Source organism: Mastigoproctus giganteus, chromosome 13 (genome assembly GCF_048544385.1).
Source record: "Mastigoproctus giganteus isolate SK-2022 chromosome 13, ASM4854438v1, whole genome shotgun sequence".
In the NCBI taxonomy this organism is placed as follows: domain Eukaryota; kingdom Metazoa; phylum Arthropoda; class Arachnida; order Uropygi; family Thelyphonidae; genus Mastigoproctus; species Mastigoproctus giganteus.
In genome coordinates, this window is record NC_143587.1 from 137,745,087 (window position 1) to 137,772,589 (window position 27,503).

The 27,503-nt window shown below is 39.4% G+C and overlaps 1 protein-coding gene across 2 annotated transcripts in view; it reads left to right on the forward strand.

Moving 5' to 3' along the window:
• Window positions 1-27,503, forward strand: part of Atg101 (autophagy-related protein 101) — an 80,588-nt gene that overhangs the window by 37,073 nt on the left and 16,012 nt on the right. The window contains exons 4-5 of one of the 2 annotated variants that reach the window (XM_090387446.1): window positions 10,138-10,236; window positions 26,443-26,557. In XM_090387446.1, the coding sequence (XP_090243572.1) occupies window positions 10,138-10,236; window positions 26,443-26,557 (214 nt within the window). The remainder of the gene's footprint in view (window positions 1-10,137; window positions 10,237-26,442; window positions 26,558-27,503) is intronic. The other variant, XM_090387447.1, reaches the window with a different exon arrangement.

Below are 27,503 nucleotides of genomic sequence, written 5' to 3' on the forward strand. Positions count from 1 at the left end.
GCATGAAGAATCACTACTGATAATCAAATCAAGAGTATTACTCCCTCTAGTTGCCTCCGGAACATGCTGATGTAGAAAACAATCATCCAATAAATCCACAAAAGCCTTGCTAGTGTGTGAGTGACCAGACCAGCCCCCAAATTCCAGTCAATATCTGGGAAATTAAAATCCCCCATTATCAGACTCTCTGATTTACTGGCCCACTCTATTTCCTTGTAAAGTTTCTTATTATACTCATCAGAGTCATTAGGCCTATAGCACACTCCTACTCAATTTTGATCTCCCAATGCTTATGTCACACCAAACTGACTCGATACTGCACTCTCCAGCAATGTCGACTGGCTTCACTTCCTTGGATTTTATGTATTTCTTAACTAATAACATAACTCCTCCTCCCTTCCTACCCTGTCTATCCTTTCTGTAGATATTGTACTCCCCAAATTCCAGTTCTGCATTCCTTATATCTGTGTGACACCACATCTCTGAAATCCCCACAATATCTGCCTTTGACGTTTTGAGCAATACCTCAAATTCATCAAATTTATTTACTAAACTCCTAGCATTGGTGTACATGCAAGTATACATGCACCTGTTCTTTTTCTTAGCTACCTTAACACAACCAATGTGTATATTTGTACCCCAATGATTCCCAGCAATCTCTGAAATATCCTGCATCTTATTTTCCAGGCTGCGGCTCATTCCAATAGAAGCAGTGCAACAATCGCTTTCACCTCTGCCAGTGGCACTGTTAATCTATTAGTCCTTTTATCCCCCCAATCTAGCAGTTTTCCGACCCACCTAACACTGCCTCGATAGCATCAGCAAACATTCTTGCACCCTTTCTATTTAAGTGTATCTCATCCCTGTAGAAGCAATCTCTCCTGTTAACAAGTACAGACCAGGCTGAAAAAAATTCTACCCCTTGAGCCTTGCACAATCCTTCCAGGGCCGAATTGATCGACAGGGCTCTCATTATATACTCACTCCTATCGTGTCTGGGCAGAATTGCAGACACTTTCAAATTCAACCCTAATTCACGGCTTTTTTTCAACAGTGACCTGTACTTGTTAAGTAATTTCACCTGTCTCCTACTCTTAATATCATTAGTGCCAACGTGTACAACTATATCACCTTTTGTGCCCTTAAAAGATGATATCCGCTCTACAGCGTCATCAACCTTTGCCCCTGGCGGACATACCCTGGTCCTGTTCCACCTATCCTTTTTACAAAGCATGTTTCCCGTTTCCCTGACAATAGAGTCACCAACAACTACTAGTTCCTTTGGGACCAGCGCATTCTGCCTTGGGGGCTGCCGCTGTGTTGCATGATGACCAAGTGCAAGCTCTGGCATTGGTGTGGGCAGCTGAGAGCTTGATGGGCCCCTCACTTTTAATCCTTCGAGGGCATCCACCCTGTCCTTCAAGCTCTCATATAGGCCCATAACAATGCTGAGTTGTCACCTGATTTCCTTACACACCTTGCATCGCGCACACACAAAGACATCCCCCAAGGCAGTATCATGTCCCGTACCCGACTGCTCCACAAACATCAAGCAAGTAGTGCATTTTAATAGGCTGTGATTCAGAGGGCAACTCTCCCCCTCAGTTCTCCCCTGAGCCACAGCACCCCCATTAGCTTGAGCCTTTTGCTTTGCTGCTCTGGTCTGAGTCATGATTTCGATTTAATTTCAATAAAATTTCAATTTCAGTACAAAATTAAAACCCTAAACTTATATCCCAACACAGTTATAACACTATATTTATGTTTCAGTATCGAGTGTTATCTACGAAATCCCTTTATATAACTTCGTATCAAGTTAAGTATTAATTATTTATTTTTTACTACTTATTTATGTTACGTAACCCAAGTCGTTATATGTATAGTTAAAAGTACAATGTAATTGACAATGAAGTTCAACAAGATTAATTATCTGATTAATTGATAATATTATGTACTGTACTATACTATACTATATTAAGCTTATGCTATCTATTTCGAGATATTTTGTATCGCGTAACAATAGTGGCTATTTACGAACGGTAAACACGTGGATTTGATACCCTTTCCGATACTAAGTAATACCTACAAAATCTCTATCTAAGTTACTTTAATCTAAGTATCGTAAATAAGAATATAAAACTACTCTAGAAAATAAGTTAATATGCCAATTTAAGCTAATAAAACAGAAAATAAATCAGAAAAAATTTCTCTGTTCCAGGAGCGGCAAAAATGTACGTCCGCACAGGCTACCCTCGTTCTCGAATATTCCGAATATTCTCGAATATGGCTACAGAAGCCGATGCACTAACAAAAAAAAAAAAACCCACTAAAGCTCACAAATGCAGTTACTTTTTTTTTTTTCTTCTTTCCTGTCATTCTCCTGCACAGGATGAAATGCTCCTGTGTGGGATGAAAAACTTTTTTTTTTCCCTCCTCTCTTTCTCTTGCCTTATTTTCAGTGTAGATAAAAATTTCTAATAACAATAATAATAAACCATGAAAATTTGTAATATAAAAGCATTCTTAAACTTAAATGTTAAGTGTTTAAATTTTATTCTTGTTCCTTTTTATTATACAATTAATAAGTTAAAAGTTTCTATTAACATTGTTTTTATTATTACTTTATTTTTCAAGTCAAAAAACAAAACATTTTTGACCTCTTAGTTTACATTTTTATGAAGGAATTATTATTCACAATATAAATATAAAAACACATGTAGTATTTTATTTTTTTTTTTTTTTTTATGTAAACCCCAAACACGAGAGGTATTAGAACCTATAGTACTTAGTACTGTGCTTCTGTTGGAGGTTGAGAAGATGAAAGAAGATATTTGTTGACATTGGACTTGAACTTCTGTAGACTGTAATTTTCAGGAAATACGTATGAAGGAAGGTTGTTCCAGAAAACGGCAGTTGAATGAATAAACGAGGAAGATAAAAAGTTGGTTCTGTGAGTTTGGAGTTGGACAGTAAATAGATGTTGGCAGTGTTCGGACTGTTTTTAAAGAGAGAGTGGGAATTATAGAAGCCAATTCAGAAGAACAGTGCCCATGGAACTATCCGTAGAAGAGGCATGCAGCAGAAACAGTACGTCTATGAGACAGCGAGTGTAGAGCCTTTGTTAAAGATGAATCATTAATTAACCTAACTGCCCTCTTCTGAATGGAATCAATAAGCCTGAGAGAGGTTTTGGGGGCACCACCCCAGATGTGGGAACAATATTCCAAGGCAGGGCGGATTTGCGATTTATACAGAGTGAGCAGCTGTTTGGAAGAAAAGTAATGCTGAGAGCGAAAGAGAAAACCAAGTTTTTTAGATGCAGAGGAAGCAATATTTGTAATGTGCTTGTGCCAAGAGAGATTAGAAGTCAGGGTAATCCCCAAACGAGATATATCATTTTGCCTAGAAATCGGAGTGTCACTAAATATAAGCTTAGGAGCAGAAGAATCTTTTTTGCGAGATATAAGACAAGACAGAGTTTAAGAAGGGTTGAAATCAACTAAGTTGTTGCCCCACTGGAGAATTACCTGAAGATCGGCATTTAAGGAATTGGTATCAGATTTTCGAGAAGTTGAAGCTGATTGAGCAGGACAAGATTTCTCAAAATGGAAAGTGGAATATAATGTGCTATCATCGACAAAATTATGGATAGGATTTCCAGTCAATGGAAGAAGGTCATTAATATACAAGAGGAAAAGAGTGGGTTTAAACAACTGAACCTTGGGGGACACCAGCATTAGTGGAGAAGTTAGAAGACAGAGAGCCATCTACCATCACCCTCAGTGAGCGATCAGAGAGAAAACTGGATAACCAATTACTAAAAACAGTTGGCAAACCATAAGATGGAAGCTTGTTTAGAAGACCTTTATGCCAAACATGATTGAAAGCCTTTGAGATGTCAAGAGCAACTACTTGTGTTTCACCGAACCTTTCCATTGAATTAGTCCATAAATGGGTAACGTAAGCCAGAATATCACCAGTGGATCAACACTGACGGAATCCATACTGGCAATCGTTGATCAGACGGAACGTTTCTAGGCAGTTTAAGAGTTGGCAGTTAATTGATTTATCCATTACTTTAGAAAGAGTAGAAGTAATTGCAATGGGATGATAATTGGATGGGAGGGATTTGTCACCCTTTTTAGGAACTGGCTGGATATGAGAAAATTTCCAAGCAGAAGGAAAAACACCTTTGGAATAAGAAAGTTAAAAAAGGCGGCAAAGAATAGGAGTAAGTTCAGAAGCACAGGTTTTGAGAACAAGTGGAGAAATACTATTGGGACCTGGAGCTTTCTTAGCATCAAAATTCGTCAAATCCCTTCTGACATCCTCTTGACGGAAGACCACAGGGAGCATTGAATGGAGCATGTAGGGAATGGTGGGAGGTGTTTTACCAAGATCATTAATACATGAGTTGGAAGAAAAATGGGATGCTAGCAGGTCAGCTTTATCTTGGCTGAAGTGACAACAGAACCATCTGGTTTGGACAGAGGTGGGAACAGAGATGGGCAAAAGATGCGTCCAATAGCTTTGACAAGAGACCAGAATGCTCTGCTACCAAGAAGCAAGTTTTCTACTCTTAGCCTGTTCAAACTCTAGTTTGGATTGATTAATAACTGCTTTACAATTGTTGCGAGCTTTGGTGTACGCAGAAAATGAAACTGGAGAATTAGAAACAAGCCAATTACGATATGCAACATTCTTCTCTTGAACAGCCTTAGCACATTTATTGGAAAACCAAGGTTTAGATAAAGGACAAGATTTTAAAGTGGAGTTTGGGATAAAGGATTCCATTCCTACAAGAATAATTTCACTGACACGATCTGAGCAAACGTTGACATCAGAAATTTTGAAACAGTAATCCGACCAAGGAAAAAAAGAAAATAAATCTCGCAGGTCATTCCATTTTGCATTCTTGTAATGCCAAACAACACGAGATTGGGAATAGCCATGAGATAAAGGTTCCATTGGAGAAGAGACAATCACCAAGTTGTGATCTGAAGTGCCTAAAGGACCTCTCACTTTGACCGTGTACTTAGAAGGGTTGTTTGTGAGAAAAAGATCAAGCGTATTGGCTGTATGATTAGGATTGTCCGGTATTCTTCTAGGTAAATGAACAATCTGTTCAAGGTCATTAGTAATTGCAAAAGCCTCAGCATCTCGACCAGCTGGGTCGGTGTGACTAGAAAACGGATGCCAGCTGGAGTTGTGAACATTAAAATCACCAAGGAAAATTACCTCACTGTTAGGAAAGTTGGACTGGAGAAAGTCAAGTTGCAAAGAGAGGAAGTCAAAGAGCTCCAAGTGATTAATGGAGTTGGGAGAACGGTAGAGACAGCAGAGGAATTTGACACAATGAGGTAGAGAGATTTTAAGTCAGAGAAGATCAAAGAGAGGAGATTCGAAATTGCCAAGATTCCAAATTCCAAACGGAAATATGCACAAGTACCACCTTTGAGGTGAAAGGAATCATACAGCGAATAATTTGGATATCAGGTGAGCAGTAGTTGAATCAACCGATAGCTGAGATTCTGTCAGGAAAAGTACATGGGGTTTGGCAGACTGCAAGTGGAAATGGACATCGTTGAGATTAGAATTGAGACCATGTATATTTGTGAAATGAATTAGGAAGTGCTTGAGAGGTTTAGATCTTTTCGCAGATAAGCTTGTTCTATTAGTTTGACAATTCATGGTGTATTCAATAGTAAGAAAAAGTGGGTGGGACATGCTGTATGAAGTAGTGAAATTTTTGGATATGCCGTACACATGGTAAGAATATACCCAGATCCTTGACATAACGTGGCCTCGACAGTGCTCCCCGCATACACACTACACTCCCTCCAGTCACTATCTGGCAGAGTAGAGGTAGCAGGATTATACACTAGCTGATCCGGAAGCCTCCTAGAGAGTTACCAATAGGTTCAGTCCGGTGTACTAACTAGTGGCCAGCCTGCGAACACCGTTCGAACACCCTCGAAATGTAAAGAATATTGGATCTCGCCACGATGTTCATCGTAACCTCAAAAGTCATCAATCATACTGCATGATGGAAGAGACAGGGAAGGGTTGACCAGAACTTAGCTCTAGAGACTAAACATGGGTTCCACCACTTCAAGCCTCCAATAAGCAAAGTGGTGGTATTTCACCGGTTGATGAGCGTCATCTACCACATAGTACTGCCTGGTAACATAGAGGAGCAGCATTCCTCCATGTGGTGTGGGCGCCACACCTTGACTCCTGCTTACGTTGGTTCACACCTGGGTTGTCACCCACCATGTACTTCTTCATGGAGGTTATACCCAGGATTACTAACAGTCCCACCATCGTGAAGGTGCAAGCAGAGGATTTGTCTGCCTCAGACTGTCCGGACTTCGCAGAAATTGGGTCCACTTGACTTGAGTGTCACCCGAATATCAGTTCCATCATCAGCGTTTTAGACTCCCAGGTAGCGAGTACAGCTTGTCTGGCATAACTGAGAGAATGTCTGTGACAACCCCAAGGATGTATGTGTGTAATATGTATATATATATATATAGTAACGAATAATGGTTCTAAGAAACTAATTAATATAGGGGGAAGTGCCTGTACGAAAAAGATAATAATAGTAATATAGTTTATGGATCAGGGACACTGCATTAGCAAAACGTACCCTACAGCCATAATTTGTATATATATAATATTGTAAGTAGAACGCGTAGATTAGATTTAATTGCTTTAAGGCTAATGAAAATATGGTATACACTGATAGCGATATATGGAATGAAAAAGAGGAAGAAATGGACTGGAGATTAAAATAAGAAGTGAAAAAGTGACTAAAATGGAATAACATTGCAGTGTCTCTCACAATTTCAGTGTCAACATCAGAGGTCATCCACCGAAATTATGAAAAAGACAGCAATGTTCTTGCTTCTGTTTTCGACATGATCTGTATGCTATTGTGCACGTGTAGTTGCCACATGCTGTGAAGGTAAATTTAGATATGAATTTTGCATTAATAAGTTTATAAAGGATGTGCCAATAAAAGTGGTTATAATACGTAGTGCATACAGATAATGGATGACCTTACAGAAGCAAGTGAAAAGAATTGAAAAACTGGATAAACTATAATAAGGAATATCAGTATAGGTCGGAAGAAAGGAACTTACCGTTACTTTGTAAGACTGACCAAAAGAACAATATGGCGGGGTGCCGGTATATTTATGTGGGGGAATGCTAGCGGCTCCTAGCGTTAGGGGCTGCTAGCGTAAATTTACAAACTGATCAGGGACCGAGATTTCGAAGGAACTATAAATAAAAGAGAAAAACAGTCATGGTTTAGCTTCGGGTGTGTTGTGAACTTCTTAGGGAACATCATTGACCCACACTATAAGAATATTGTTGAAACTACGTTGGCAAACTTCAAGAAGCTGGCTGAGTATCAAGGTACATTTTTTTACACTCCCTCATCGACTACTTCCAAGAATATCTAGGAAATGTTAGTGAAGAACAGAGCAAGAGGTTTCACCAGGACATTAAAGACTGAGATGAGTTATCAGGGAAGGTGGAGTGTCAACACAATAGCTGACCATTGCTGGATGCAATAAAGGGAGGGACTATAAAGTAGGAGGATCTGCAAGAAAATCAAAGAAACAAAAATTTGACCACCATAGATCAATTTTTAAAATGAGAGATGAGTGTTTACACACTGCCCTTTTTAATAGGTTTTCAACATTTATTTAAAATATAAAAGTCTGGGAAAAGCAGAATTTTGTTATAATTTCAATGTTCAAATTCTGCCAAAATTAATAAAAATTTATGAAAAATAAAATTTTCTTCTGTGATTTTTGAAGAAATTTGACATGATGGAAAAAAATGGAGGTCATTTTTGAAATCAGCATTAGAAAATGATTCTGAAATACCCTTTTCTGGGAAAACATCAGCAAATTTTTTTCAGAATGCAGAGTAGTGTTACTACACTTAATTGCATCACTACCTCAAGCAATAGCAACATTATGAATAGCATCCAAAATATTCTACTTTAGCTGCAAATTTTTCCCCTGTATGTTGGAGGTCATGTACCTTATCAGACAGTTCTGTATGTTCTCTTGAAGTTTTAAATAACATTGTAATCCAGTGGCTTCATAAAACTGGTAGAACTGGAAGATAAACTTAGCAGCCTTATGTTCTTCAAATTAAGTATCTCAGCAAAAGGTGCCACACAGTGATCTAGAACTTTATGGTTCTTTTTTTGACACAATTCTTCTATCCACTCAGTAATGAAGACTGAAAAATTCTGACCAATTGCTAAGCATTTCTGTTGGCTTCTTGATCACATCGTAATTGGCTAAATATTTAAAACATCTTAGCTTGGAACCTTTCCCAGTCACAAGTGGGGTATCTGCATTGCAGCATAGCAGAATAGTGATTCTTTCTTTACTTAGTTTTTTATCATCTTCTGAAATGTCATGTTTTTTGGGGGGCAGAAAATTGTAAAATATACTCATCTCGTCGGGATTAAAAATACCTTTTGTCTCATATTTTTCAAGGATGGATTGTATAGCACATAATGTCTAGTTTTTTCTTTGTCAACTGATCCAGACTTACCTTGAACATTTTCTGAAACAAAATTATTTATCTCCTTCAATTTTTGTAGCCATTCACTACTATGTTTGAAGTCGGAAAACACCAACCATGTGACATCGTATCAAGTTTTGTATTTAACCATATAGAATAACATAATTTATTTTTCATGTGATAAAAATGGACTTTGTAATACATATTAAACAATTTTGTAATAAGCTATGTTCACATAAGAAGGAACTATCCTATAACGGGGGAATGATATGTACTTTGCACAAATGAGAATTTTGTATACATTAGTTTTTATTAAAAAAATTCTGTTGTATTATTTTTAATTCTGCTATAATAGTAAGCAATGAAGGCAGAAAAAAGTGGGGAGGAAATTGAGACTTCTTTATGCTTATACGAGAGGGTATCAAAAAGGTTGTATCCTTACCTAGAAATAATAGCCCTAGAAAGGTGAAACTTCACAGGAACTTTAATCCTTTTCTATGTACTCTCCATGTATAGTAACACATTTCTCCCATCTATGGACCAGTTGTTTAATGCCTTGATCATAGAAGTCTGCACTTTTTGCCTGAAACCACAATTCCACTTCATTGATGACTTCCTGGGGAGGTGTTTTTCCACTGCTTTGACATGTCTTTAGTTTCCAGATCATACTGGTACACCCAGCATTTGTCATTTGTCATCATCCGATCAAAAAAGTTCTCAACATCTGCATTACACAAATCCAACAGTTGGCAAGAACATTGCTTTCGACATTGCTTCTGCAAAGGCATCAGCAATCTTGGAACCCATTGTGTGGGGAGACCTTAGGCATGTGCAGATGGTCATGTAAAATGCTGTGGGCAGCATTTTACATGACCACATGCAAAATGCTACCCATAACTAATTCCCACCGCATTTGCGATGAAATGCATTGTCACTCAGCACCAGCTGCTCAACCTTTGCAACCATCTTACTGTCTGTGGATGTTGATGACCTTCCTTCTCTTAGCTCGTCAAAGACCCTTGTACGACCTCACTGGAACCCCTGTTTCCACTTTTTTAGTGTCATTGGATGGACAATTCTGCCTTGCACAACTTTTATTTCTTCGTCGGTTTCCTGAGCTTTCTTGCCTTGCAAATGCAGGAACTTGATCACTGCTCGATACTCCACTTTGTCAACCATAGTGTCCTTCCTCAGATTCCGGGCTCCACCTCTGGTGTATGATCACCTATGGGAATGAAATTTCACATGTTAGTTACTGAATATGTAGATAACTTATTAAAAATGGCATCTTCCTACTGATGTTTTATCTAGGTCAGGGTATGAACTTTTTGATACCCCCTCATATGCTATACACTACACTATTGATTGAATTTGCAAATGTGGGAAATATTTGAATAGATAGGGTTTGCCAAATTATTGAAAATTTTTTTCAGAGAAAACTGCTAAATATCCAAAGCCAATAAAACTATCTGTTGCTTTTTCCCTTAGACTTTCATTCAGCAAAGGTTTGGCTAATTTCAGAGGGAACAGATCATATACTTTCTTGCTAGGCTTGTTGCACTTGTTCTGAATGTTTTTTTGCAGGTTCGTACTGCATCGGATGAACTGCACACAACTGTTATGAAAGAAATTACTGCATTTTGCGAAGCCTTAAGAAATACAGAAAGTTCTCATAGTGGAGAGGTAAGATTTAAAACTTTGTGTTTTGATGGTTTATAACTTCCAAAACATATTTCTGTAGTATAATATAGTAGATACGAATATAACAGTGTAACACCAATATAACAGTATACTGATAGATATGATATTTGAAGCCATTTCTGCATTAACTGTTTCGTGTTATTAGTAGTGGCAATTGATGCAAGAAAGCAAGCTAATACAGCATCAGCCAAAAAAAAAATCCGTTTCACCTATCCATCGCCTCCAATAGTTTGTTTAGTTTTTCCTTGAATTTATTCAAACTATTCACTTCCACATCAACGGATGGAAATTTATTCCAACAATCAACTACCAGTTGGCTGGCATTTTTTTCCAATACAGAGCAGTCTCATCAACATTAAAAATTTGCTGTGTTGAATAGTTGCCTTCATTAATAATTTTTTCCAACACATCACAAAATTTCTCTGTAGCTGCAGAATCGGCACTGGCAAATTCACCACATACTTTAATGTTTTGGAAACCAGCACGATGCTTGAACCTATTAAACCACCCGTTGCTTGCTACGAACTTGGCTTGGCTTGGAGTTCGCCGTGCTTATTCTTAATATCTTCATAAATACTTGTTGCTTTTGCTTGAATGGCCATTGGACTCAGGGGCACTTGCTTCTGAATCTGATTTTCCATCCATATTATTAATAGCTGTTCCATCTTCGTTATAGCACCTAAACACTGTTGATCTTAAGTGCTTTGACATGTTCTTTTATATGCGCACTGTCCTTTTAAATAGTATTCACTATTTAAAATTGAAGCAGTGAGACCTAATTCCCTTGCAATAGATGATAAACTTTGTCTTGCTTCGTACTGCTTAATCATTTTCATCTTCATTTCTAAATCAATTTTGTTTCGTTTTCTGGCACTGCCACCACTTGCACTTTCCATTGGTCCCTTTCCCTTCGCTATTGTAATAAGTAAATAGGAATGAAGAGAAGTTTCTGAAAATTTGTTTTTTTTTAGATGATTGAAGATTTCAATGAAGGTGAACACATTTCACCATAATACTGTAACGTAAAAACCCACAGAATTCCAGTTATCGGGGATTATCGAAAATACAATAAGATAGAGTTTACTACCCATTTATAATAGGTTGCGCTAACAGAAAAGCCCAATAAACCAGAAAGTGCAAATTGTTTTTATTGTTTTTTGGTTGTGATCTCCAGAAATGCGTTTTAGAAAAATATCACAAAGGTGTTCAAAATTGATTCTTATAATGGGAACATATGATAATGAGGAAAGTGTAGTGCAATTAGTAATATAGTGAAATTTTCAACTACAAAAAAAAAAAAAAAAACGCTACTGGGTTGACATTACGATATTTTCACAATACCTCCATTTATTCCTACAGATGCAAAATACGCTTACATATTTTTTTCACTTTGCACAGGCCAGCAAAAACTTACGTAAAGTCGAATTTGCGTAAGTCGAGTATTACGTAAATCGGGGAGTTCCTGTACTTTGAAAAGGACCATCAAATTATGGATGATTGATAAAGGCATGTTGTGAAAAAAAAATTATGATCATTCTTTATGTACAAGTTAGTACATTTGCATCATTTGTGTACATAGCCAACTACATAAGTAGTTATAAATTGGCATCATTAAGTATATCTCATATTGTGAATACCTTCATGAGTTGCGATGATATTGCACTACCTTGAATAAGTAACGCTTCACTATAGGAAATATGGTGAAGAATTATGTCAGAATTAGTGTTACTTATTCTCAGCCATCACCCATACGGCACCATTTCGGAGCTTGTTGGCTCCTCATCAGTGGGTGGGCAGGTACTCTGGCATTCCAATGATGACAACCCAGTTATAAATAAATCTACAATATGAGAGATGCCTGATGGTGCCTGAATGTGGAGTAATTTAGATTACAGTATAGTTTAGGGCTAACGCCTCAGACTACATAAATAATTTAACTAATGTACAAGTTAGTGCATATGCATCATTTCTGTACATAGCCAACTACATAAGTAGTTATAAATTGGTATCATTAAGTGTGAATACCTTCACAATGAGTTGCAATGATATTGCACTACCTCGAATAAGTAACGCTTCACCATTGGAGAAGACTATTGTTACTTATTCTCAGCGGATACCATCACCCATACAGCACCGTTGCAGAAATGATGCAAATGCACTAACTTGTACCTTAGTTAAACTATTTACGTAGCCTGAGGCTGTAGCCCTAAACTATACTGTAATCTAAATTACGCCACACCATCAGGCATCTCTTTATTGTGGATTTATACTTCGCAACTGGGTTGTCATCACTGCAACACCAGGGTACCTGCCCTCCCATTGATTAGGAGCCAGTAAGCTCCGAAATGGTGCCATATGGGTGATGGCATCCACTTAGAATAAGTAACAGTAGTCTTCTCCTACGCTGAAGCATTACTTATTCGAGGTAGTGCAATATCATGGCAACTCGTTGTGAAGGTATTCACAATATGAGATATACTTAATGATTCCAATTTATGTAGTTATAACTAACTTGTACGTTCATCATCATCATCAGCCATTTTCAATCCACTCCTCAGTATGTGACTATATTTCCTGAATGCTATCCATACAAAATTTATTCTTCTCTTGACTTCCAGCCATTTATCATTATTACAGCTAATAACTTGTCCCGGATAAGTATATGACTCCACTTTTTCAATTACTGCTCCTTCAATCATTATGTCCCTTTCTGTGGCATACTTATTCATCATTACTTTTGTTTTAGCCATATTCATCTTTAGTCCAAAATCCTTACTAACTCTGCATAACTGATTAAAGTTTTCCTTGGGATCGTGGCTTATGACCACAATGTCATCTGCAAATTGTAAATGGTTTAGGTACTCACCATTCACAATGACTCCTTTCTGCGACCAGTCTAATCTTCTGAAAGCTTCCTCAAGGGCAGCAGTAAACAGCTTTGGAGATATTGTGTCTCCTTGTCGAAATCCTTTCTCAATTTTAAATTTGCTACTGTCTTTGTCTAGTCTAATAAAGGAAGCGTTCTCATATATTTTCTTCAAAATCATAATATATGAGGTATCTATGCCTTGTCTTTACAGTGCCCGAAACATTGCATTATGCTGTATGGAATCAAATGCCTTTACATAATCCACAAATGCCAGGCATAATGGTGTTTTATATTAATTTGCTTTCTCCATAAGTGTGACATTATGTGAAAGTGATCCACAGTTGAGAATCCTGTCCTAAAGCCAGCTTGCTCTTTCGATTGATTCTCATCAAGTATTCTTTCTAAACTGTTAGTAATGACCCTTGAGAACAACTTATAGATGTGGGATAACAAGCTAATTGGTCTATAATTTCCAATTTCTGATTTATCTCTTTTATTATGCAGCAAAACTATGATTGCATTATTCCACTGCTTAGGCATCACACCTTTTCTAATGCATTTTGAAGAGCCTTGCCAGTTTTTCTGTCATGTCTCTTCCTCCCAATTTTAATAACTCTACAGTAACTTCATCTTCTTCCAGGGCTTTCTGATTCTTCATTTTCTTCAACGCATGTTCTACCTCATCAGGAAGTATATCAGGTATGTTGTCTTGTGTGTGTGTTACTAATTTGTGATCCATCTTCCCCAATGCTGGCATCATTCCCTCGCTTCCTATATAACTCTTTATAGTAGTCTTCTACTATTTGAATTATGCCTTCTCTGCTATTTATAAGTACACCATTGCTATTCTTCAATTTCAGTATCATTTGTCTTTCTGTGTTACTGCTCATGGCTGCTGATTTAAATCTTTCGTTTTCCCTTAATGCTTGTTCTACTTTTCTTGTGTTAAATTTTCTTATGTCCTCTCTGAGTCTCTTTCTAATGGCTTTGCATAACTCGGTATATTCAATTTTCTCCTTGTCACCATTTTTCTTGCTTTTCATTTGTCGTCTTCGGTTCATCATGACAGGTGTTTCTTGATTAATTTTTTCTTCTTTGGATTTCTTTTTACTTATAGGTTTCTTGGGCTTTATCACTTTCAGAAAGTTATAATATTCCTTGTCGATATCTTGGTCCTGAGCAGTCTGCAGAAGCCCAAACTTGTTCTTAAGTACATACCGCTTTTTCTCCTCTTCTGTTATCTCAAAGACCTTCATATTATTTACTGGAGTCAATTTTTTCCTTTCCTTTCCTACATCTATATCAAGTGTGCATCTTACCATTCTGTGGTCACTTCCAACATTTACCTTGTTCAGGACAGTAACTTCATTCACTTTATATCTTCTGTTAGTGAGAAGTCATTAGTTGTTAACCCATTTGGGCTCTTTCATGTCCACTTTCTGTTCACCCTTTTATTGAAAAAAGTGTTCATTACTGACATTCTTCGAGATTCTGCAAATTCCACAAGTCTTTCACCTCTTTCATTTCTTTCACGAATTCCAAAATTTCCTATAGTTCTCCTTTCTGTGCTGTTTTGTCTCTTTCCAACCTTAGCATTGAAGTGCCCCATAATGATAGTGTAGTGAGTTTTCTGTTCATCTAGAAGACTCAATTTCGGTGCACATTTCTTCGACCTCTTCATTGTCATGGCTCAATGTTGGTGCATAAATCATTATAACCTTTAGCTTATACCTCTTAGAAATCCTGAGTGGTAGTTTTGACACCCTTAGTGATTTACTTTGGAATTCCAAAATGTTTTTTATGCCTTTATGGACCAGAAAGCCAACTCCACCTTCACTCTTTTCACTGTTTCCATTGATGTAGAGCAGATTTCCACTTGATAAACTTATAAGTGATTCATTTCCTCTTCTTGTTTCAGCGAAACTGATGATATTCCAATTCACATTTTCTAATTCCTTTTCCAGCTGTAATATCCTGTCTTCACTTGTACATTAGTTAAACTTCCATCACTTGTACATTAGTTAAACTATTTATGTAACCTGAGGCTTTAGCCCTAAAATATACCCCTCGACGTGGGCACCTGTACGTGGTGAGGGGACCTCCCAGTGATGCTGCTGGTTTTCCAGACTAGCATCACTGGGATCCAACGCCCATACCTTGGTTCCAGGGTTACAACATTGGAATCCGGCGTGTGCAGCCGTGCGCCGCGACCCGTGGAAGCGGAAAGGGGGATCCTGGTGGTTGAGGGGCCCAGCCTTAATACACCACTTTGGCCCCTGCTTCGACGAGACGGGTGGTCCCGGACCGGCTCGACTGGGATCAATCGGCGGGTGGTTTTATACTGCTAGGGTCAACTGCGTTCCAATAAGTCTCCCTCCCTATGGTCCTGGGATGGGATAAAGACTTATTGGTAACGTGGGTATGGTGTTCTAAGCGAACTCGGCGTCCCATTCGTGTACGCAGTACCTGCTAGTTCACGAGTGGGCGTCCCCTCGTAGGGCTCCGTGGTGGGTGAGGTACTTAGGCATCAGACATTTTCTCTTTACTCATATGAGTAATTTAAATCCCCTTTCTTCTGGGGCCCCAACAAGGCCCCTACCTAATCGAAATGAAGACGCAGAAAACACCTCTGCAAGGACTGAGGATACACCATCATCATCAGTGACACCGCTTTTCCTCATTCTCCATTCCACCGGAGAGCAGTCCATTGGGAAGATGTCACCCTTCTTTATCCAGAAAGGATTAGAAGGGTTGGCAGGTTCACCTAAAACGGTAAAAAGACTGCGTTCTGGCGACCTTTTGGTCGAAGCTTCTACCACCAAGCAAGCGGAAAAAATCATAAAGTCTACATCCATAGGGGGAATACCTATCATCGTAACCCCTCACAAAACTCTAAATTCTTCACGTGGTGTCATATCAGAGTGGGACCTTCTTCATGTTTCTGAAGAAGAGATCTGCTCTGAATTAAAAGAACAAGGAGTGACAGCTGTCAAAAGAATATCAATGAGAAAGGATGGGAATCTCGTCCCTACCCGAGTTCTCATCCTAACGTTTAACACCCCACGGCCTCCAAGTTCCATCAAGGCAGGCTATCTAAACTGCCCAGTGAGGATTTATATCCCAAACCCACTGCGGTGCTTTAGATGCCAAAAATACGGCCATTCACAAACATCTTGTCGTGGTAATCCTGCCTGTGCTCGATGTGGTGTTAAAGACCACGAGAGCAAAGAATGCTCAGCTCCAAAACCTATCTGTGTCAATTGCCAAGAAGAGCATCCCTCCTACTCTAGAGCATGCCAGCGGTGGAAGGATGAAAAAGAGATCCAAACGTTAAAAACAGAACTGAATATCTCCTACCCAGAGGCCAGAAAACGTATCCAACCAATAAATAGCGGGAAACCTTCATATGCCCAGAAGGTTTCTGCTAAGTGCACTATCGGGACACAAACTGAGATGACTATACCACCAAAAGAGTCATTCACCCCGATTGCACGCTATTTATTGAGTTCTCAAAAGCCCACCAAAAAAACACAGTCAGTTGCCACTCCTATATCCGTACCTCCTAGTGCTCCACCACTACCAAAACCAAGTGGTAAAGAGCCTCAAGTAACAACAGAAAGAATGGATGTAGAGAACAAGGAGGTACAGGATGAATCAGTCTTGGAACTCTTTGCGGAGGAAGAAATGGACACGGGACAGCGTCCATTCTTCCCCAAAAAAGATAAAGCCAAGACTGATAAAAGCAAGCCCTCAGCACCTCGGAAGCCGCCTGATGGACCCACCAAGCCAAAATAATGGCTAAATTCCTACAATGGAATTGTCGTGGATTCCGGCGAAATACAGATGACATCAAGGCCCTCCTGCAAAAGCACGAGCCAGTTTGCTTTTGCTTGCAGGAGACTTATCTAAAGGCAAATGATGATCCCACCATGCATAACATCACAATCTTTCGTAAGGATAGAATTGCGGATGGTCCTGCTCATGGAGGAGTGGCTATCCTTGTGAATAATCAGACCCCAGTTCAGCCCTTGCTAATTACAACCAGCATAGAGGCTGTTGCAATTCGCCTTACAGTGGGATTTCTATTAACGGTCTGCTCTATTTATTTGCCACCTGGGACTGACATCTCCCAGGAAGACCTTGATGATCTTGTAACGCAGTTGCCTCCCCCTTTCTTACTTCTTGGGGATTTTAATGGACATAACACCCTGTGGGGTAGTGCTAACATCACTGGAAGGGGACGGGTCATAGAGCGTATGCTCAATGACAATGCCCTTTCCCTTCTAAATACTGGAACAAACACCTTCTTCCACATGCCTACCCGTACTTTTTCTGCCATTGATCTCTCTATCTGCTCCCCTTCTCTACTCCCTTCACTCACTTGGGAAGTGATCACTTCCCTGTGATAACCTTGTTACACAGTGGGAGACCATGTCTTCCTTTTAGGTTACCATGGTGGAAGTTTGATCAGGCTGACTGGAATGCCTTCCAACATCAGGCAAATTTTGACCTCAGTACAGTCAGTCAGGAGCCTATCAATGACGCAGTAATGTACATCACAGAAATCATTGTCCAAGCAGCTGCGAATGCTGTTCCAAAAACATCTGCCCGGTTTCCACCATTTCCCAAACCTTGGTGGAATTCACAATGCACAGCAGCAAAAAAGGCTCAAAACAAAGCGTGGGGGATATTCCGTCGATATCCTACCACTGTTAATCTAATAGCCTTCAAGCGTGCACGAGCCAAAGCACGCTACATTCGCCGTCAGAGTCAAAAGGAATCATGGATCCGTTTTACATCATCTATTAACCAGGCTACCAATTCTAAGGTAGTCTGGGATAAAATCCGGAAAATGAAGGGAAAATATACATCCCACCCTTCTTCAATCCTAGATTATAATGGATGCGCTATTGCAGATCCAACTGCAATAGCCAATGCTCTTGGGGAAACATTCTCTAACATCTCCGCAACATCTTCGTATTCCCCAGAGTTCCTGGTCCTGAAACAAAATCGAAAAGCAGGCACTCAATTTCAAGTCCAAGGGCCTCTATCCCTACAACGGGGCATTCACTATGCAGGAACTGAAGAGAGCCCTCACTCTTTCTAATGCAAGTGCTGTTGGACCAGATGGCATCCATTATGAAATGATTAAACGTCTTTCACCAAAATCTATGGATTATCTGCTCCTTCTATATAACAGAAGCTTTATTGAAGGGCAGTTTCCGGACTCCTGGCGGAAGGCAATCGTCCTTGCTTTTCCTAAGCCAGGAAAGGATCCAAAAGTCACCACCAATTATCGTCCTATTGCTCTGACTAGCTGTCTGTGCAAAATCCTGGAGAGAATGGTTAATTCTCGTTTAATATGGTATTTAGAATCAAATGACCTCTCCAACATCCAGTGCGGCTTCCGAAGGAACCGGTCCACTTTGGACCATCTTATTCGATTGGAAACATCCATCTGGGATGCTTTCCTAAAACGCGAACACTTGGTGTCGGTGTTCTTTGATATGGAGAAAGCGTATGACACAACTTGGAGATTTGGCATTTTAAAAGATCTGCATAGCCTTGGTCTTAGGGGGCAACTACCCATTTTTATTAAAAACTTTTTAGCCAATCGATCTTTCCAAGTTCGTGTGGGATCCTCACTCTCTCGTTCCTTCAGCCAAGAGGAGGGAGTACCACAAGGATCAGTATTAAGTGTCACGCTTTTCGCCATCAAAATAAATTCCATCATAGAACAACTTCCTCCAACTGTAAACAGTGCCCTCTATGTTGATGACTTTAGCATATTTTGTCAGTCATGCAACATGAGGGTTATTGAAAGACAACTGCAGAAAGCCATTGATCGTCTCAATTCCTGGGCACTTGTTAATGGCTTCAGGTTCTCGCCGGAGAAGACCGTTTGCGTACATTTTTGTCGCAAGCGTAATCTTCATCCTGAACCTGAATTAAGGCTCGGACAAAATGCTATTCCAGTAGCACCGGACACAAAATTCTTGGGACTCATATTTGACAAAAAGTTGACCTTTCTGGATCATATCTGTCAACTCCGCATAAAGTGCACAAGAGCGCTGAATATTCTCCGCTTGCTCTCCTCTACATCTTGGGGAGCAGACCGATGTACCCTTCTTCGGATTTACCGTGCACTTGTGCGATCCAGACTAGATTATGGGTCCCTGGTTTACAATTCGGCCAGAGACAGTGTACTTCGTTGGCTGGATCCTGTCCATCATCTGGCTCTCCGTACCGCTATTGGAGCATATCGAACATCTCCAGTCCAGAGTTTATATGTCGAAGCAAACGAACCGCCGTTATCGCTTCGACGTAAGCAGTTGTCTCTAAACTACGCTCTAAAACTGAAATCCCTGCCAGATCACCCTACGTGGCTAACCGTTTTTGAGCCACGATGGGAAAATTTGTACAACACCCGTAAGACTGCCAATCGTCCTTTTGGTATTCGTGTCCAAGAGCTACTCAAAGAACTGAATATAAAGGTAGACAAGGTTGCCCAAACACCAAAGCAACCCCTTCCACCCTGGCATGCTCATGTCCCGGCATGTGACCTGTCCCTTAGAAATTGGGGAAAGTCGGACACTCCATCGTCTGTCTACCTGCAGCTTTTTTCAGCACACCGAGCTGAACATTCTGACTTCGCGCCAGTCTACACAGACGGCTCGAAGGCGGAATCATATGTGGGATCTGCTGCTGTCTTTAGAGACAGCACTACATCGGAGCAGATTCCCTCTGAATGCGGCATATTTACTGCAGAGCTGCATGCTATAGAGTTAGCCTTGGATCACATTAGTAAATGCCAATACCAACGGTTCATGTTATATTCCGACTCTCTCAGCGTGTTACAGGCTTTAATAACCGTGAGATATAATCCTCATCCAGTTCTGTCTAGCAATCAGCAGAAGATTCACGTTCTCCATGAACGTGAATATGATATCCGCTTCTGCTGGATTCCCAGCTACATTGGGATTAGGGGAAATGATTTGGCTGACGCCGCAGCCAAATCAGCAATTCCCAATAATAACCACTGCCTGTTAGTCCCCTATACAGACTACAGGCAAATAATACATCAAAGTATACATTCCCAATGGCAGGATTCGTGGAATAGACAGCCTGCGAATAAATTATATCATATAAAACCTGTAATTGAACCGTGGCAGTCTAGTCTGCGCAGGAATCGTAAGGAGGAAGTTGTTCTTGCCCGGACCCGCATAGGACACAGTCATTTAACTCATTCGTTTTTGCTGAGGGCTGATGACCCTCCTATGTGTGAGTCCTGTGGTACTATTTTAACAATCAGACACATTTTAGTTGACTGTACCAGTTTTAGAAATGCTCGTTTTACCGCTTTTAACCATCTGACTGAGCCGTATACACTCAGTCAGATTTTATCCGACAATGACCATGTGTCTCCTATTTTTAATTTCCTAAAATCAGTAAACCTTTTTAATCATATTTAAAAAATATTATTTTAAGATTTTTTATTGTTACTTGTTTACTGATATTTGTCTGTTACAGTTATATACTTGTTTTTATAACCTGACGTAGTGACCTAATTCAGTAGGTCACTGAAAATTTTTTACTTTTTATGACCAGGTTTTGGCGCATTATAGCCATAGATGCTGATGCGCCAATAAAACTCAACCAAACAAACAAACAAACAAACCTAAACTATACTTGTAATCTAAATTACTCCACACCATCAGGCATCTCTTATATTGTGGATTTATACTTCGCAACTGGGTTGTCATCATTGCAACTTCAGGGTACCTGCCCACCCACTGATAAGGAGCCAATAAGCTCCGAAACAGAAACAGTGCTGTATGGGTGATGGTATCCACTGAGAATAAGTAACAATAGTCTTCTCCTATGGTGAAGCTTTACTTATTCGAGGTAGTGCAATATCATGGCAACTCGTGAAGGTATTCACAATATGAGATATACTTAATGATGCCAATTTATAACTATTTATGTAGTTGACTATGTGCAGAAATGGTGCAAATGCACTAACTTGTACATTAGTTAAACTATTTACATAGCTTGAGGCTTTAGCCCTAAACTATACTGTGATCATTCTTTATTTAACAGCCCTCGTATTTGAAAATATGTGGTTTTAAAAATGCTAATCGCCAGTCTATGCTGAACTGATTCCCTCGGGAACTCGGTCAAAGCATGTAGTGTTGATTAAAGCTAGTGAAAAGTGTGAATTAAAAACGAGTGAAGAAGTTAAACAGGTGATTGCAACAAATTTTAAATCCGAACTTAAACGGATTAAAATAAAATCTATCACAAAAGTTAGAGAAAAAGGCGTTGCAATTGAAACTGCCACTGGCGAAGACATTACTAAATTAAAGAACTGCCCGAAATTTGGGGAACACAAATTAATTGTAGACTCGCCCCGAAAACTAAACCCGACTGTGATAATCTATGACATACAAAAAGATATGTCAGACCAAGAATTCTTGGAGGATCTGTATGTCAAAAACCTGTGCGAGCACAATGTTAGTGAGGAAGATTTCAAAGACGGGGTTAAGGTGAGATTTAAGATTAACGCTAAAAACAAAAACAACAAACACTGGGTAATTGAAGTTCCTGCCTATATCAGGCGAATAATATTAAAAAATGATGCTCGCGTCTACCTGGGCTGGTCGGTTCACAACGTGAAGGATTTTATTATCGCTTCACGTTGTTTTAAGTGTTTGGCCTATGGGCACTCGGCTAGATATTGCAGACAGCAGGACTACACGTATGGGCACTGTGGAGTGCAAGGTCACCAGTCGCAATCGTGTCCCACTCCTGAATCACCCGTTACATGCCCAAACTGCAAAATAAAAAAGAGGAAATCAGATCACTCATATCGTGACTCCAAGTGTCCAGAGTTCTTGCGAGCTCAGGAGGTCACCAAATCTCGCACAAATTACATTCAGTAAGATAAAAAATGTACAGCATGGTGAGAGATTAAAAATATTACAGCTAAACTGCCAACGTTCTGCATCTGCAATGAGTGATATCTCCAAACTAATTACGGATCACAAAATTGACATTCTAGGACTTCAGGAATTATACTCCTACAAAGGCAAAGTTAAAGGATTACCAAACGGCTGTAGGGTGGTTCAATCTAATGTATCTGTTACGGGACAGGGTGCAAATGCTGTGTCAGGGGTGTGGGCAGCTCTCGTTATAGCGGACAAGAAGATCACGATCACGAGGGTAAATGGTCTCTGCTCCGAACACGCGGCATGTGCATGCTTGGAAGGCAGTTTTGGACAAATATTCTTCATCTCAATCTACATGCAGTGCTCACAGCATTCTCAACAAATTGAGCCTTATCTAAACTTCCTTGAGACAGCTTTAATTAGGTTATCAGGCAAAAAGATAGTTATAATGACCGACGCAAATGCTTCTTCCACCATGTGGAACAGCCCCATAACGAATAATAAAGGTGAATTACTGGAAGAATTAATAATAACTAACGGATTGATTGTCTGGAACACCCCTGGGCATTTGCCCACTTATTCATCCCCTTCTGGTCAGTCTTACATAGATGTCACTCTGTCGAATGCAACATTCAGGAGATGCATAGAAAACTGGACTGTTCACTCCTCTTGGTCGGTAAGCGACCACAATGTAATAACCTTTGACATAATATCTAACGAAAACGCAGCAGCTTTGAAGGGAACTCATGACTTCCCCAGATACAAAACTCGACAAATCAGTTGGAATCCTTTTGAAAAACTACTTAAGGAAAAATTTACGGAGGAAAAACTGACAAATCTGACAGACCTTACTTTGGACCAGCATCTAAAAGAATTGATGGCAATCATCACCGAAATATGCGACGAGACGATTAAGAAGAAACAGAGAAGGCAAAATTCGGTTCCTTGGTGGTCCCAGAACCTTTCTACTCTAAGGAATCATACAAAGAGCGCAAGACGAGATGTTCAGAGAGCTAGGAGAGATGGTAGACCTGAAGATGAGATAAACCGATTGAATGAAATATACAAAAACGCGAGAAGGACATATTTCAACAATATTTACAAAGAAAAACGCTCTGCTTGGGAACGCTTAGTTAAACAAACTATGGACCAGGAGCCCTGGGGCTTGATCTACAAGCTGACTCTAGACAAAATTCATCCGGGGGAAATATTCTCCTCTGTACTTAGACCTGATAACTCCGAAACCCTGACATGGGCTGAGACTATGGAAACAATTTTGGATGAATTGATTATGCAGGATGAAACTGTACCAGAAAGTCCGGTACAAACAGGCATTCGTTTAGAACATCTTTCCTACGTAGGCCAAAGCCACGAAGATGATTTTGACAGAAACGAAGTAGGTCTTGCTGTTGCGACTTTGCGTGATGGCAAATGCCCTGGACTGGACTTATTAGAAGTTACCATAATTAAAAGAATCTGGAGCACCTGTCCCCAACTGATGATGAACCTCTTTAATGCCTGCCTACAATATGGATCCTTCCCCTCTCCTTGGAAAAAAGCAAATCTTAAATTACTCATTAAGAATCCCAACAAAACAGCAAATCTGGCAAATTCATACCGCCCAATAGCTCTACTCCCGGTCTTCGGAAAAATACTAGAGAAGTTGATTGTAGTGAGATTCCAAAAGCACCACAGAGAAAGAAACCTAAACTACAAATATCAGTTTGGCTTCGCTGCTGGGATGTCTACAGTGGATGCCATTAACCTAGTTATTAATAACGTCTCAGCCTCCAATGAAAAGTATGTCCTCGGCCTCCTTGTGGACTTCAAAGGGGCCTTTGACACTGTTTGGTGGCAAAGTGTCCTGGAGAGGTTCCGAGAGGTAGGGGTCTCCGTGCCTATTTATCGTCTCATCACGGATTATTTCCAGAATCGCTCACTTGTTGTCTCCAGTGGATCCTGCTCTGTTGCGAGACCTGTGACTCGCTGTTGCCCTCAGGGATCAGTTCTTGGACCAGTATGCTGGAACGTGGTCCTTGATGGGTGGCTGGCTACCGAACATAATTGCACTACTAAGATGGCTTACGCAGACGATTTAATTATCCTTGTTTCTGGAAACTCCAGACTACAACTTGAAATCCGTGCTAATGAAGTCCTATCAGACCTAGATGAGTGGTGTAGTACACATAAATTAACTATTTCTGTTCCCAAAACAAAACAAATTCTTCTCAAAGGAAATTTAGCCCCAAATAGACCTCCATGTATTAAGATTAAAGAACAATCAATAAAATTAGTTAACTCGTACAAATACCTAGGAATAATGTTAGATAACAAACTTCAATTCATTACCCATGCTAAATACGTACTAAGCAAAATCAAGACTTTAACAGGCAAAATAATCAGAATTACCAAAGGTTCTTGGGGTCTGAAACCCTCTACTCTCAAGCTGTACTACAAATGTATATTTATTCCTATTGTCTGTTATGCTGCGGGCGCTTGGGGCCCCAGTATACGCAGAGTCATGGTGGAAAAAATCTTGGCTCAAGCCCAGCGCTTCTTCCTGATTGCAACTTCAAGAGCTTGTCGCACAATTTCAACGTCGGCATTACAGGTAATCAACGGCAAACTACCAATTAAATACGAAGTGCTGTACAATTACTTTCAGTATTGTAGAAGGAAGGGTATTGCGGCACAGTTCAACCAGTTTTCTGTAAACCTAGACGTGCCAGTGAAAGAAGACAACACTAGATTAAGAAACCAGTTCCTCGAGGAATGGCAAAACGAATGGACTAATGCCAACACTGGAAGAATTACTATCCTTTTTATACCTCAAGTTTCCGAATTTGACAAAAAACATTGGCCCTGGTTTAACCCGGGTCTTCACCTAACTTTCCTTCTATCCGGGCATGGCAGCCTAAACTCAAAGTTATTTACTCTGGGTTTGGCGGCGTCTCCTCTTTGTAAATGTGGCTCAGAGGAGACAGTCCAACATATAATCTTAGAATGTCGATATTATGTAGACGTTCGATTTGAACTTCAGGCATTGACCGAAGTTTACGATGTAAATAACTTCACCAAGTTTTTAGAATGTAAAGAAAATTATCAGGCACTGGCTAACTTTGCAGACAAGGCTTTCCGCAGAAGGAAAGGACTTGCCGGCTGAGAATAACTATGTAATGTAATAAGTGTACTACTACTGTATGTAGTTGCCTCCTTGGTATTAATCGTATTGATACAAGACCTCTGATGAGGAAATGTATTTGTATTTATTGCCGGAAGGCAATATTAGCATTCAGAATATATAAGTCGATGTGCTAGGATCACTGTTGGGTGGATGGTGTCCTGGGACTTCGGCTTGTAAAAAGGTACACAAATTGTAAATCTCAAATTGTATAAATTGCAAATCTTACATTGTATAAATTGTAAAACATAAATTGTATAATTTGTAAGATATATATCGGACCTCATTGTAACTCAACTGGTAGGTCCTAACTATCTGTATAGTTGTATAAGTTGTGAAGGTTAATACAGAAATTGGTGCCTTCAACAAATTGTAATAACTTATCTGCAAGTGTTAAGGTTATACAGTGTGTTTGTAATCATTCCTGTGAAGATGCTGGATCAAGATGTTTTGTAAAACCACAAATTGTAAATAATGTACAGTTACTCTTCAGCGGCGGATAGGGGAAACCCTGGAGCCCGCAGGAAATAATAAAATACTTTGAAGTCTATTTAACAAAATGCTATTCATTCATAGTTGAAAACTAAGATCGATATTAAATGAATAAATAGTTTACATAACTGCATTTTATTTTAAAAGGCAAAATATCAATGTCAGAATATTATATTTTTTTAGCACTCACAATACCAGCTTTTGCCAATTGTATAATTTTTTAATTTTATTTTTGTTCTGTCTCACATTTCAGTTATTGTGGATAATTCTCATCCCTAGGTTGCTGAGGATTAATTGCCTACCTGCTTACTGATGGAACTCCACTTAGTTGAAATTCAACTCTGAGTAACAAACACTAATAAAACAGCAATATACTTCTCTACTGGAGCAGGGTATTTTATTATACTAGTGTAATACCAAGGCAACTCATGGTGAAGGTGCCTCACAATATGAGAAGGAACTATAATTACAGTTCCTTCACCTCCAAATTGGCTTTACAATTCAGCCTATAATTTTCTTAATTCATCATAATATATCTCTACATATATATACATATACACACATATATATATGACAATGTGACATATATTATTTTTATATGACAATATTAACAGAATGTGACAGAGTTTAAATTCTTATTCCTATTAACTGTTTTATTGTTAATTGTGTCGATTACACTGATATTTTTTTATTTATAGATATCCCTAGAATTCTATCAGAAGAAAAGGGCAAGATGGCCATTCCCTGCTGAAAGTATTCCATGGGAGGTTTGGACAGTTAGAATAAATACTGTTACTTTGCCAAATGAACATGGTAAGTCAAATTAAATCTTAATTCTCAAAAATATTTCATTCTGTTAATTTTTGTCTTTTGTAAAAATCATTCTAAATCATTATATAAAGTAGTGAAAGTTTTGAATTTATGCAAAATTCCTGTAGAGCTACACAGGCAAATTCAGATATTAGTCTGTATATCTGCATTTGCAAGGTGCATTCATATTCATTGATGATGTCAGTTAAGGTGTTCTGACTACATTTCATCAGATTTAGTTGTGTTTATTCACTGAGTAAAATTGTTGGATTTTGAGAATCATGCAAGTTTTGTGTGCAACTAAGGAAGTGTTTTGTAGAAATATGGGACATCATCAAGACAGTTTACATGGATATTTCATCTGAAGGATGCAAATGTATCAATTAAATGGATTCTTTAAGACTGTTTCTGTCTTGTGTAGACAATCGTCAATGATTGTGTATAATCTTCATTACTGCCAAACTGCTCTTTGTATTTACATAGTATGCATAGTGTTTAGGTCAGGTGCTACCACTGGTTTCCCCACATCTGCACCATAAGTGCTCTTGTGAAGTAATATAGAACCACTCTAAAAGCCTGAAAAGTGTTTTGTGTTGTGTGTGTGGTATTGTGTTGGGTTCTGTTGTTTTGTTGTGGCTTTTAGCCACAGAGCCCCTGGTGGGACCCCAAGTTTCCTGCACACACACACACACCACTAGGAGGTAGCCAGGCTTGCCATTATTCTCTGGCTGGTATCTGCCAGGGTCACCTGAGCTTCTTGGACAGAGACAAAAAAAAAAAAAAAAAGGTGTGAGAATGGTGGATAGAGCAAGAATGGGAGTTAAAGTTAGGAGGAAGCTAGAAGGACAGGGAAGGAAGGTGTCCTGCAGAAGAAAAAAGCGGGAGGGAGAAGAGCTGGAAACCCTAGCCCCGGGAGCCCATCCAGGCTGGGGGAAGAAAAAGATGAAAG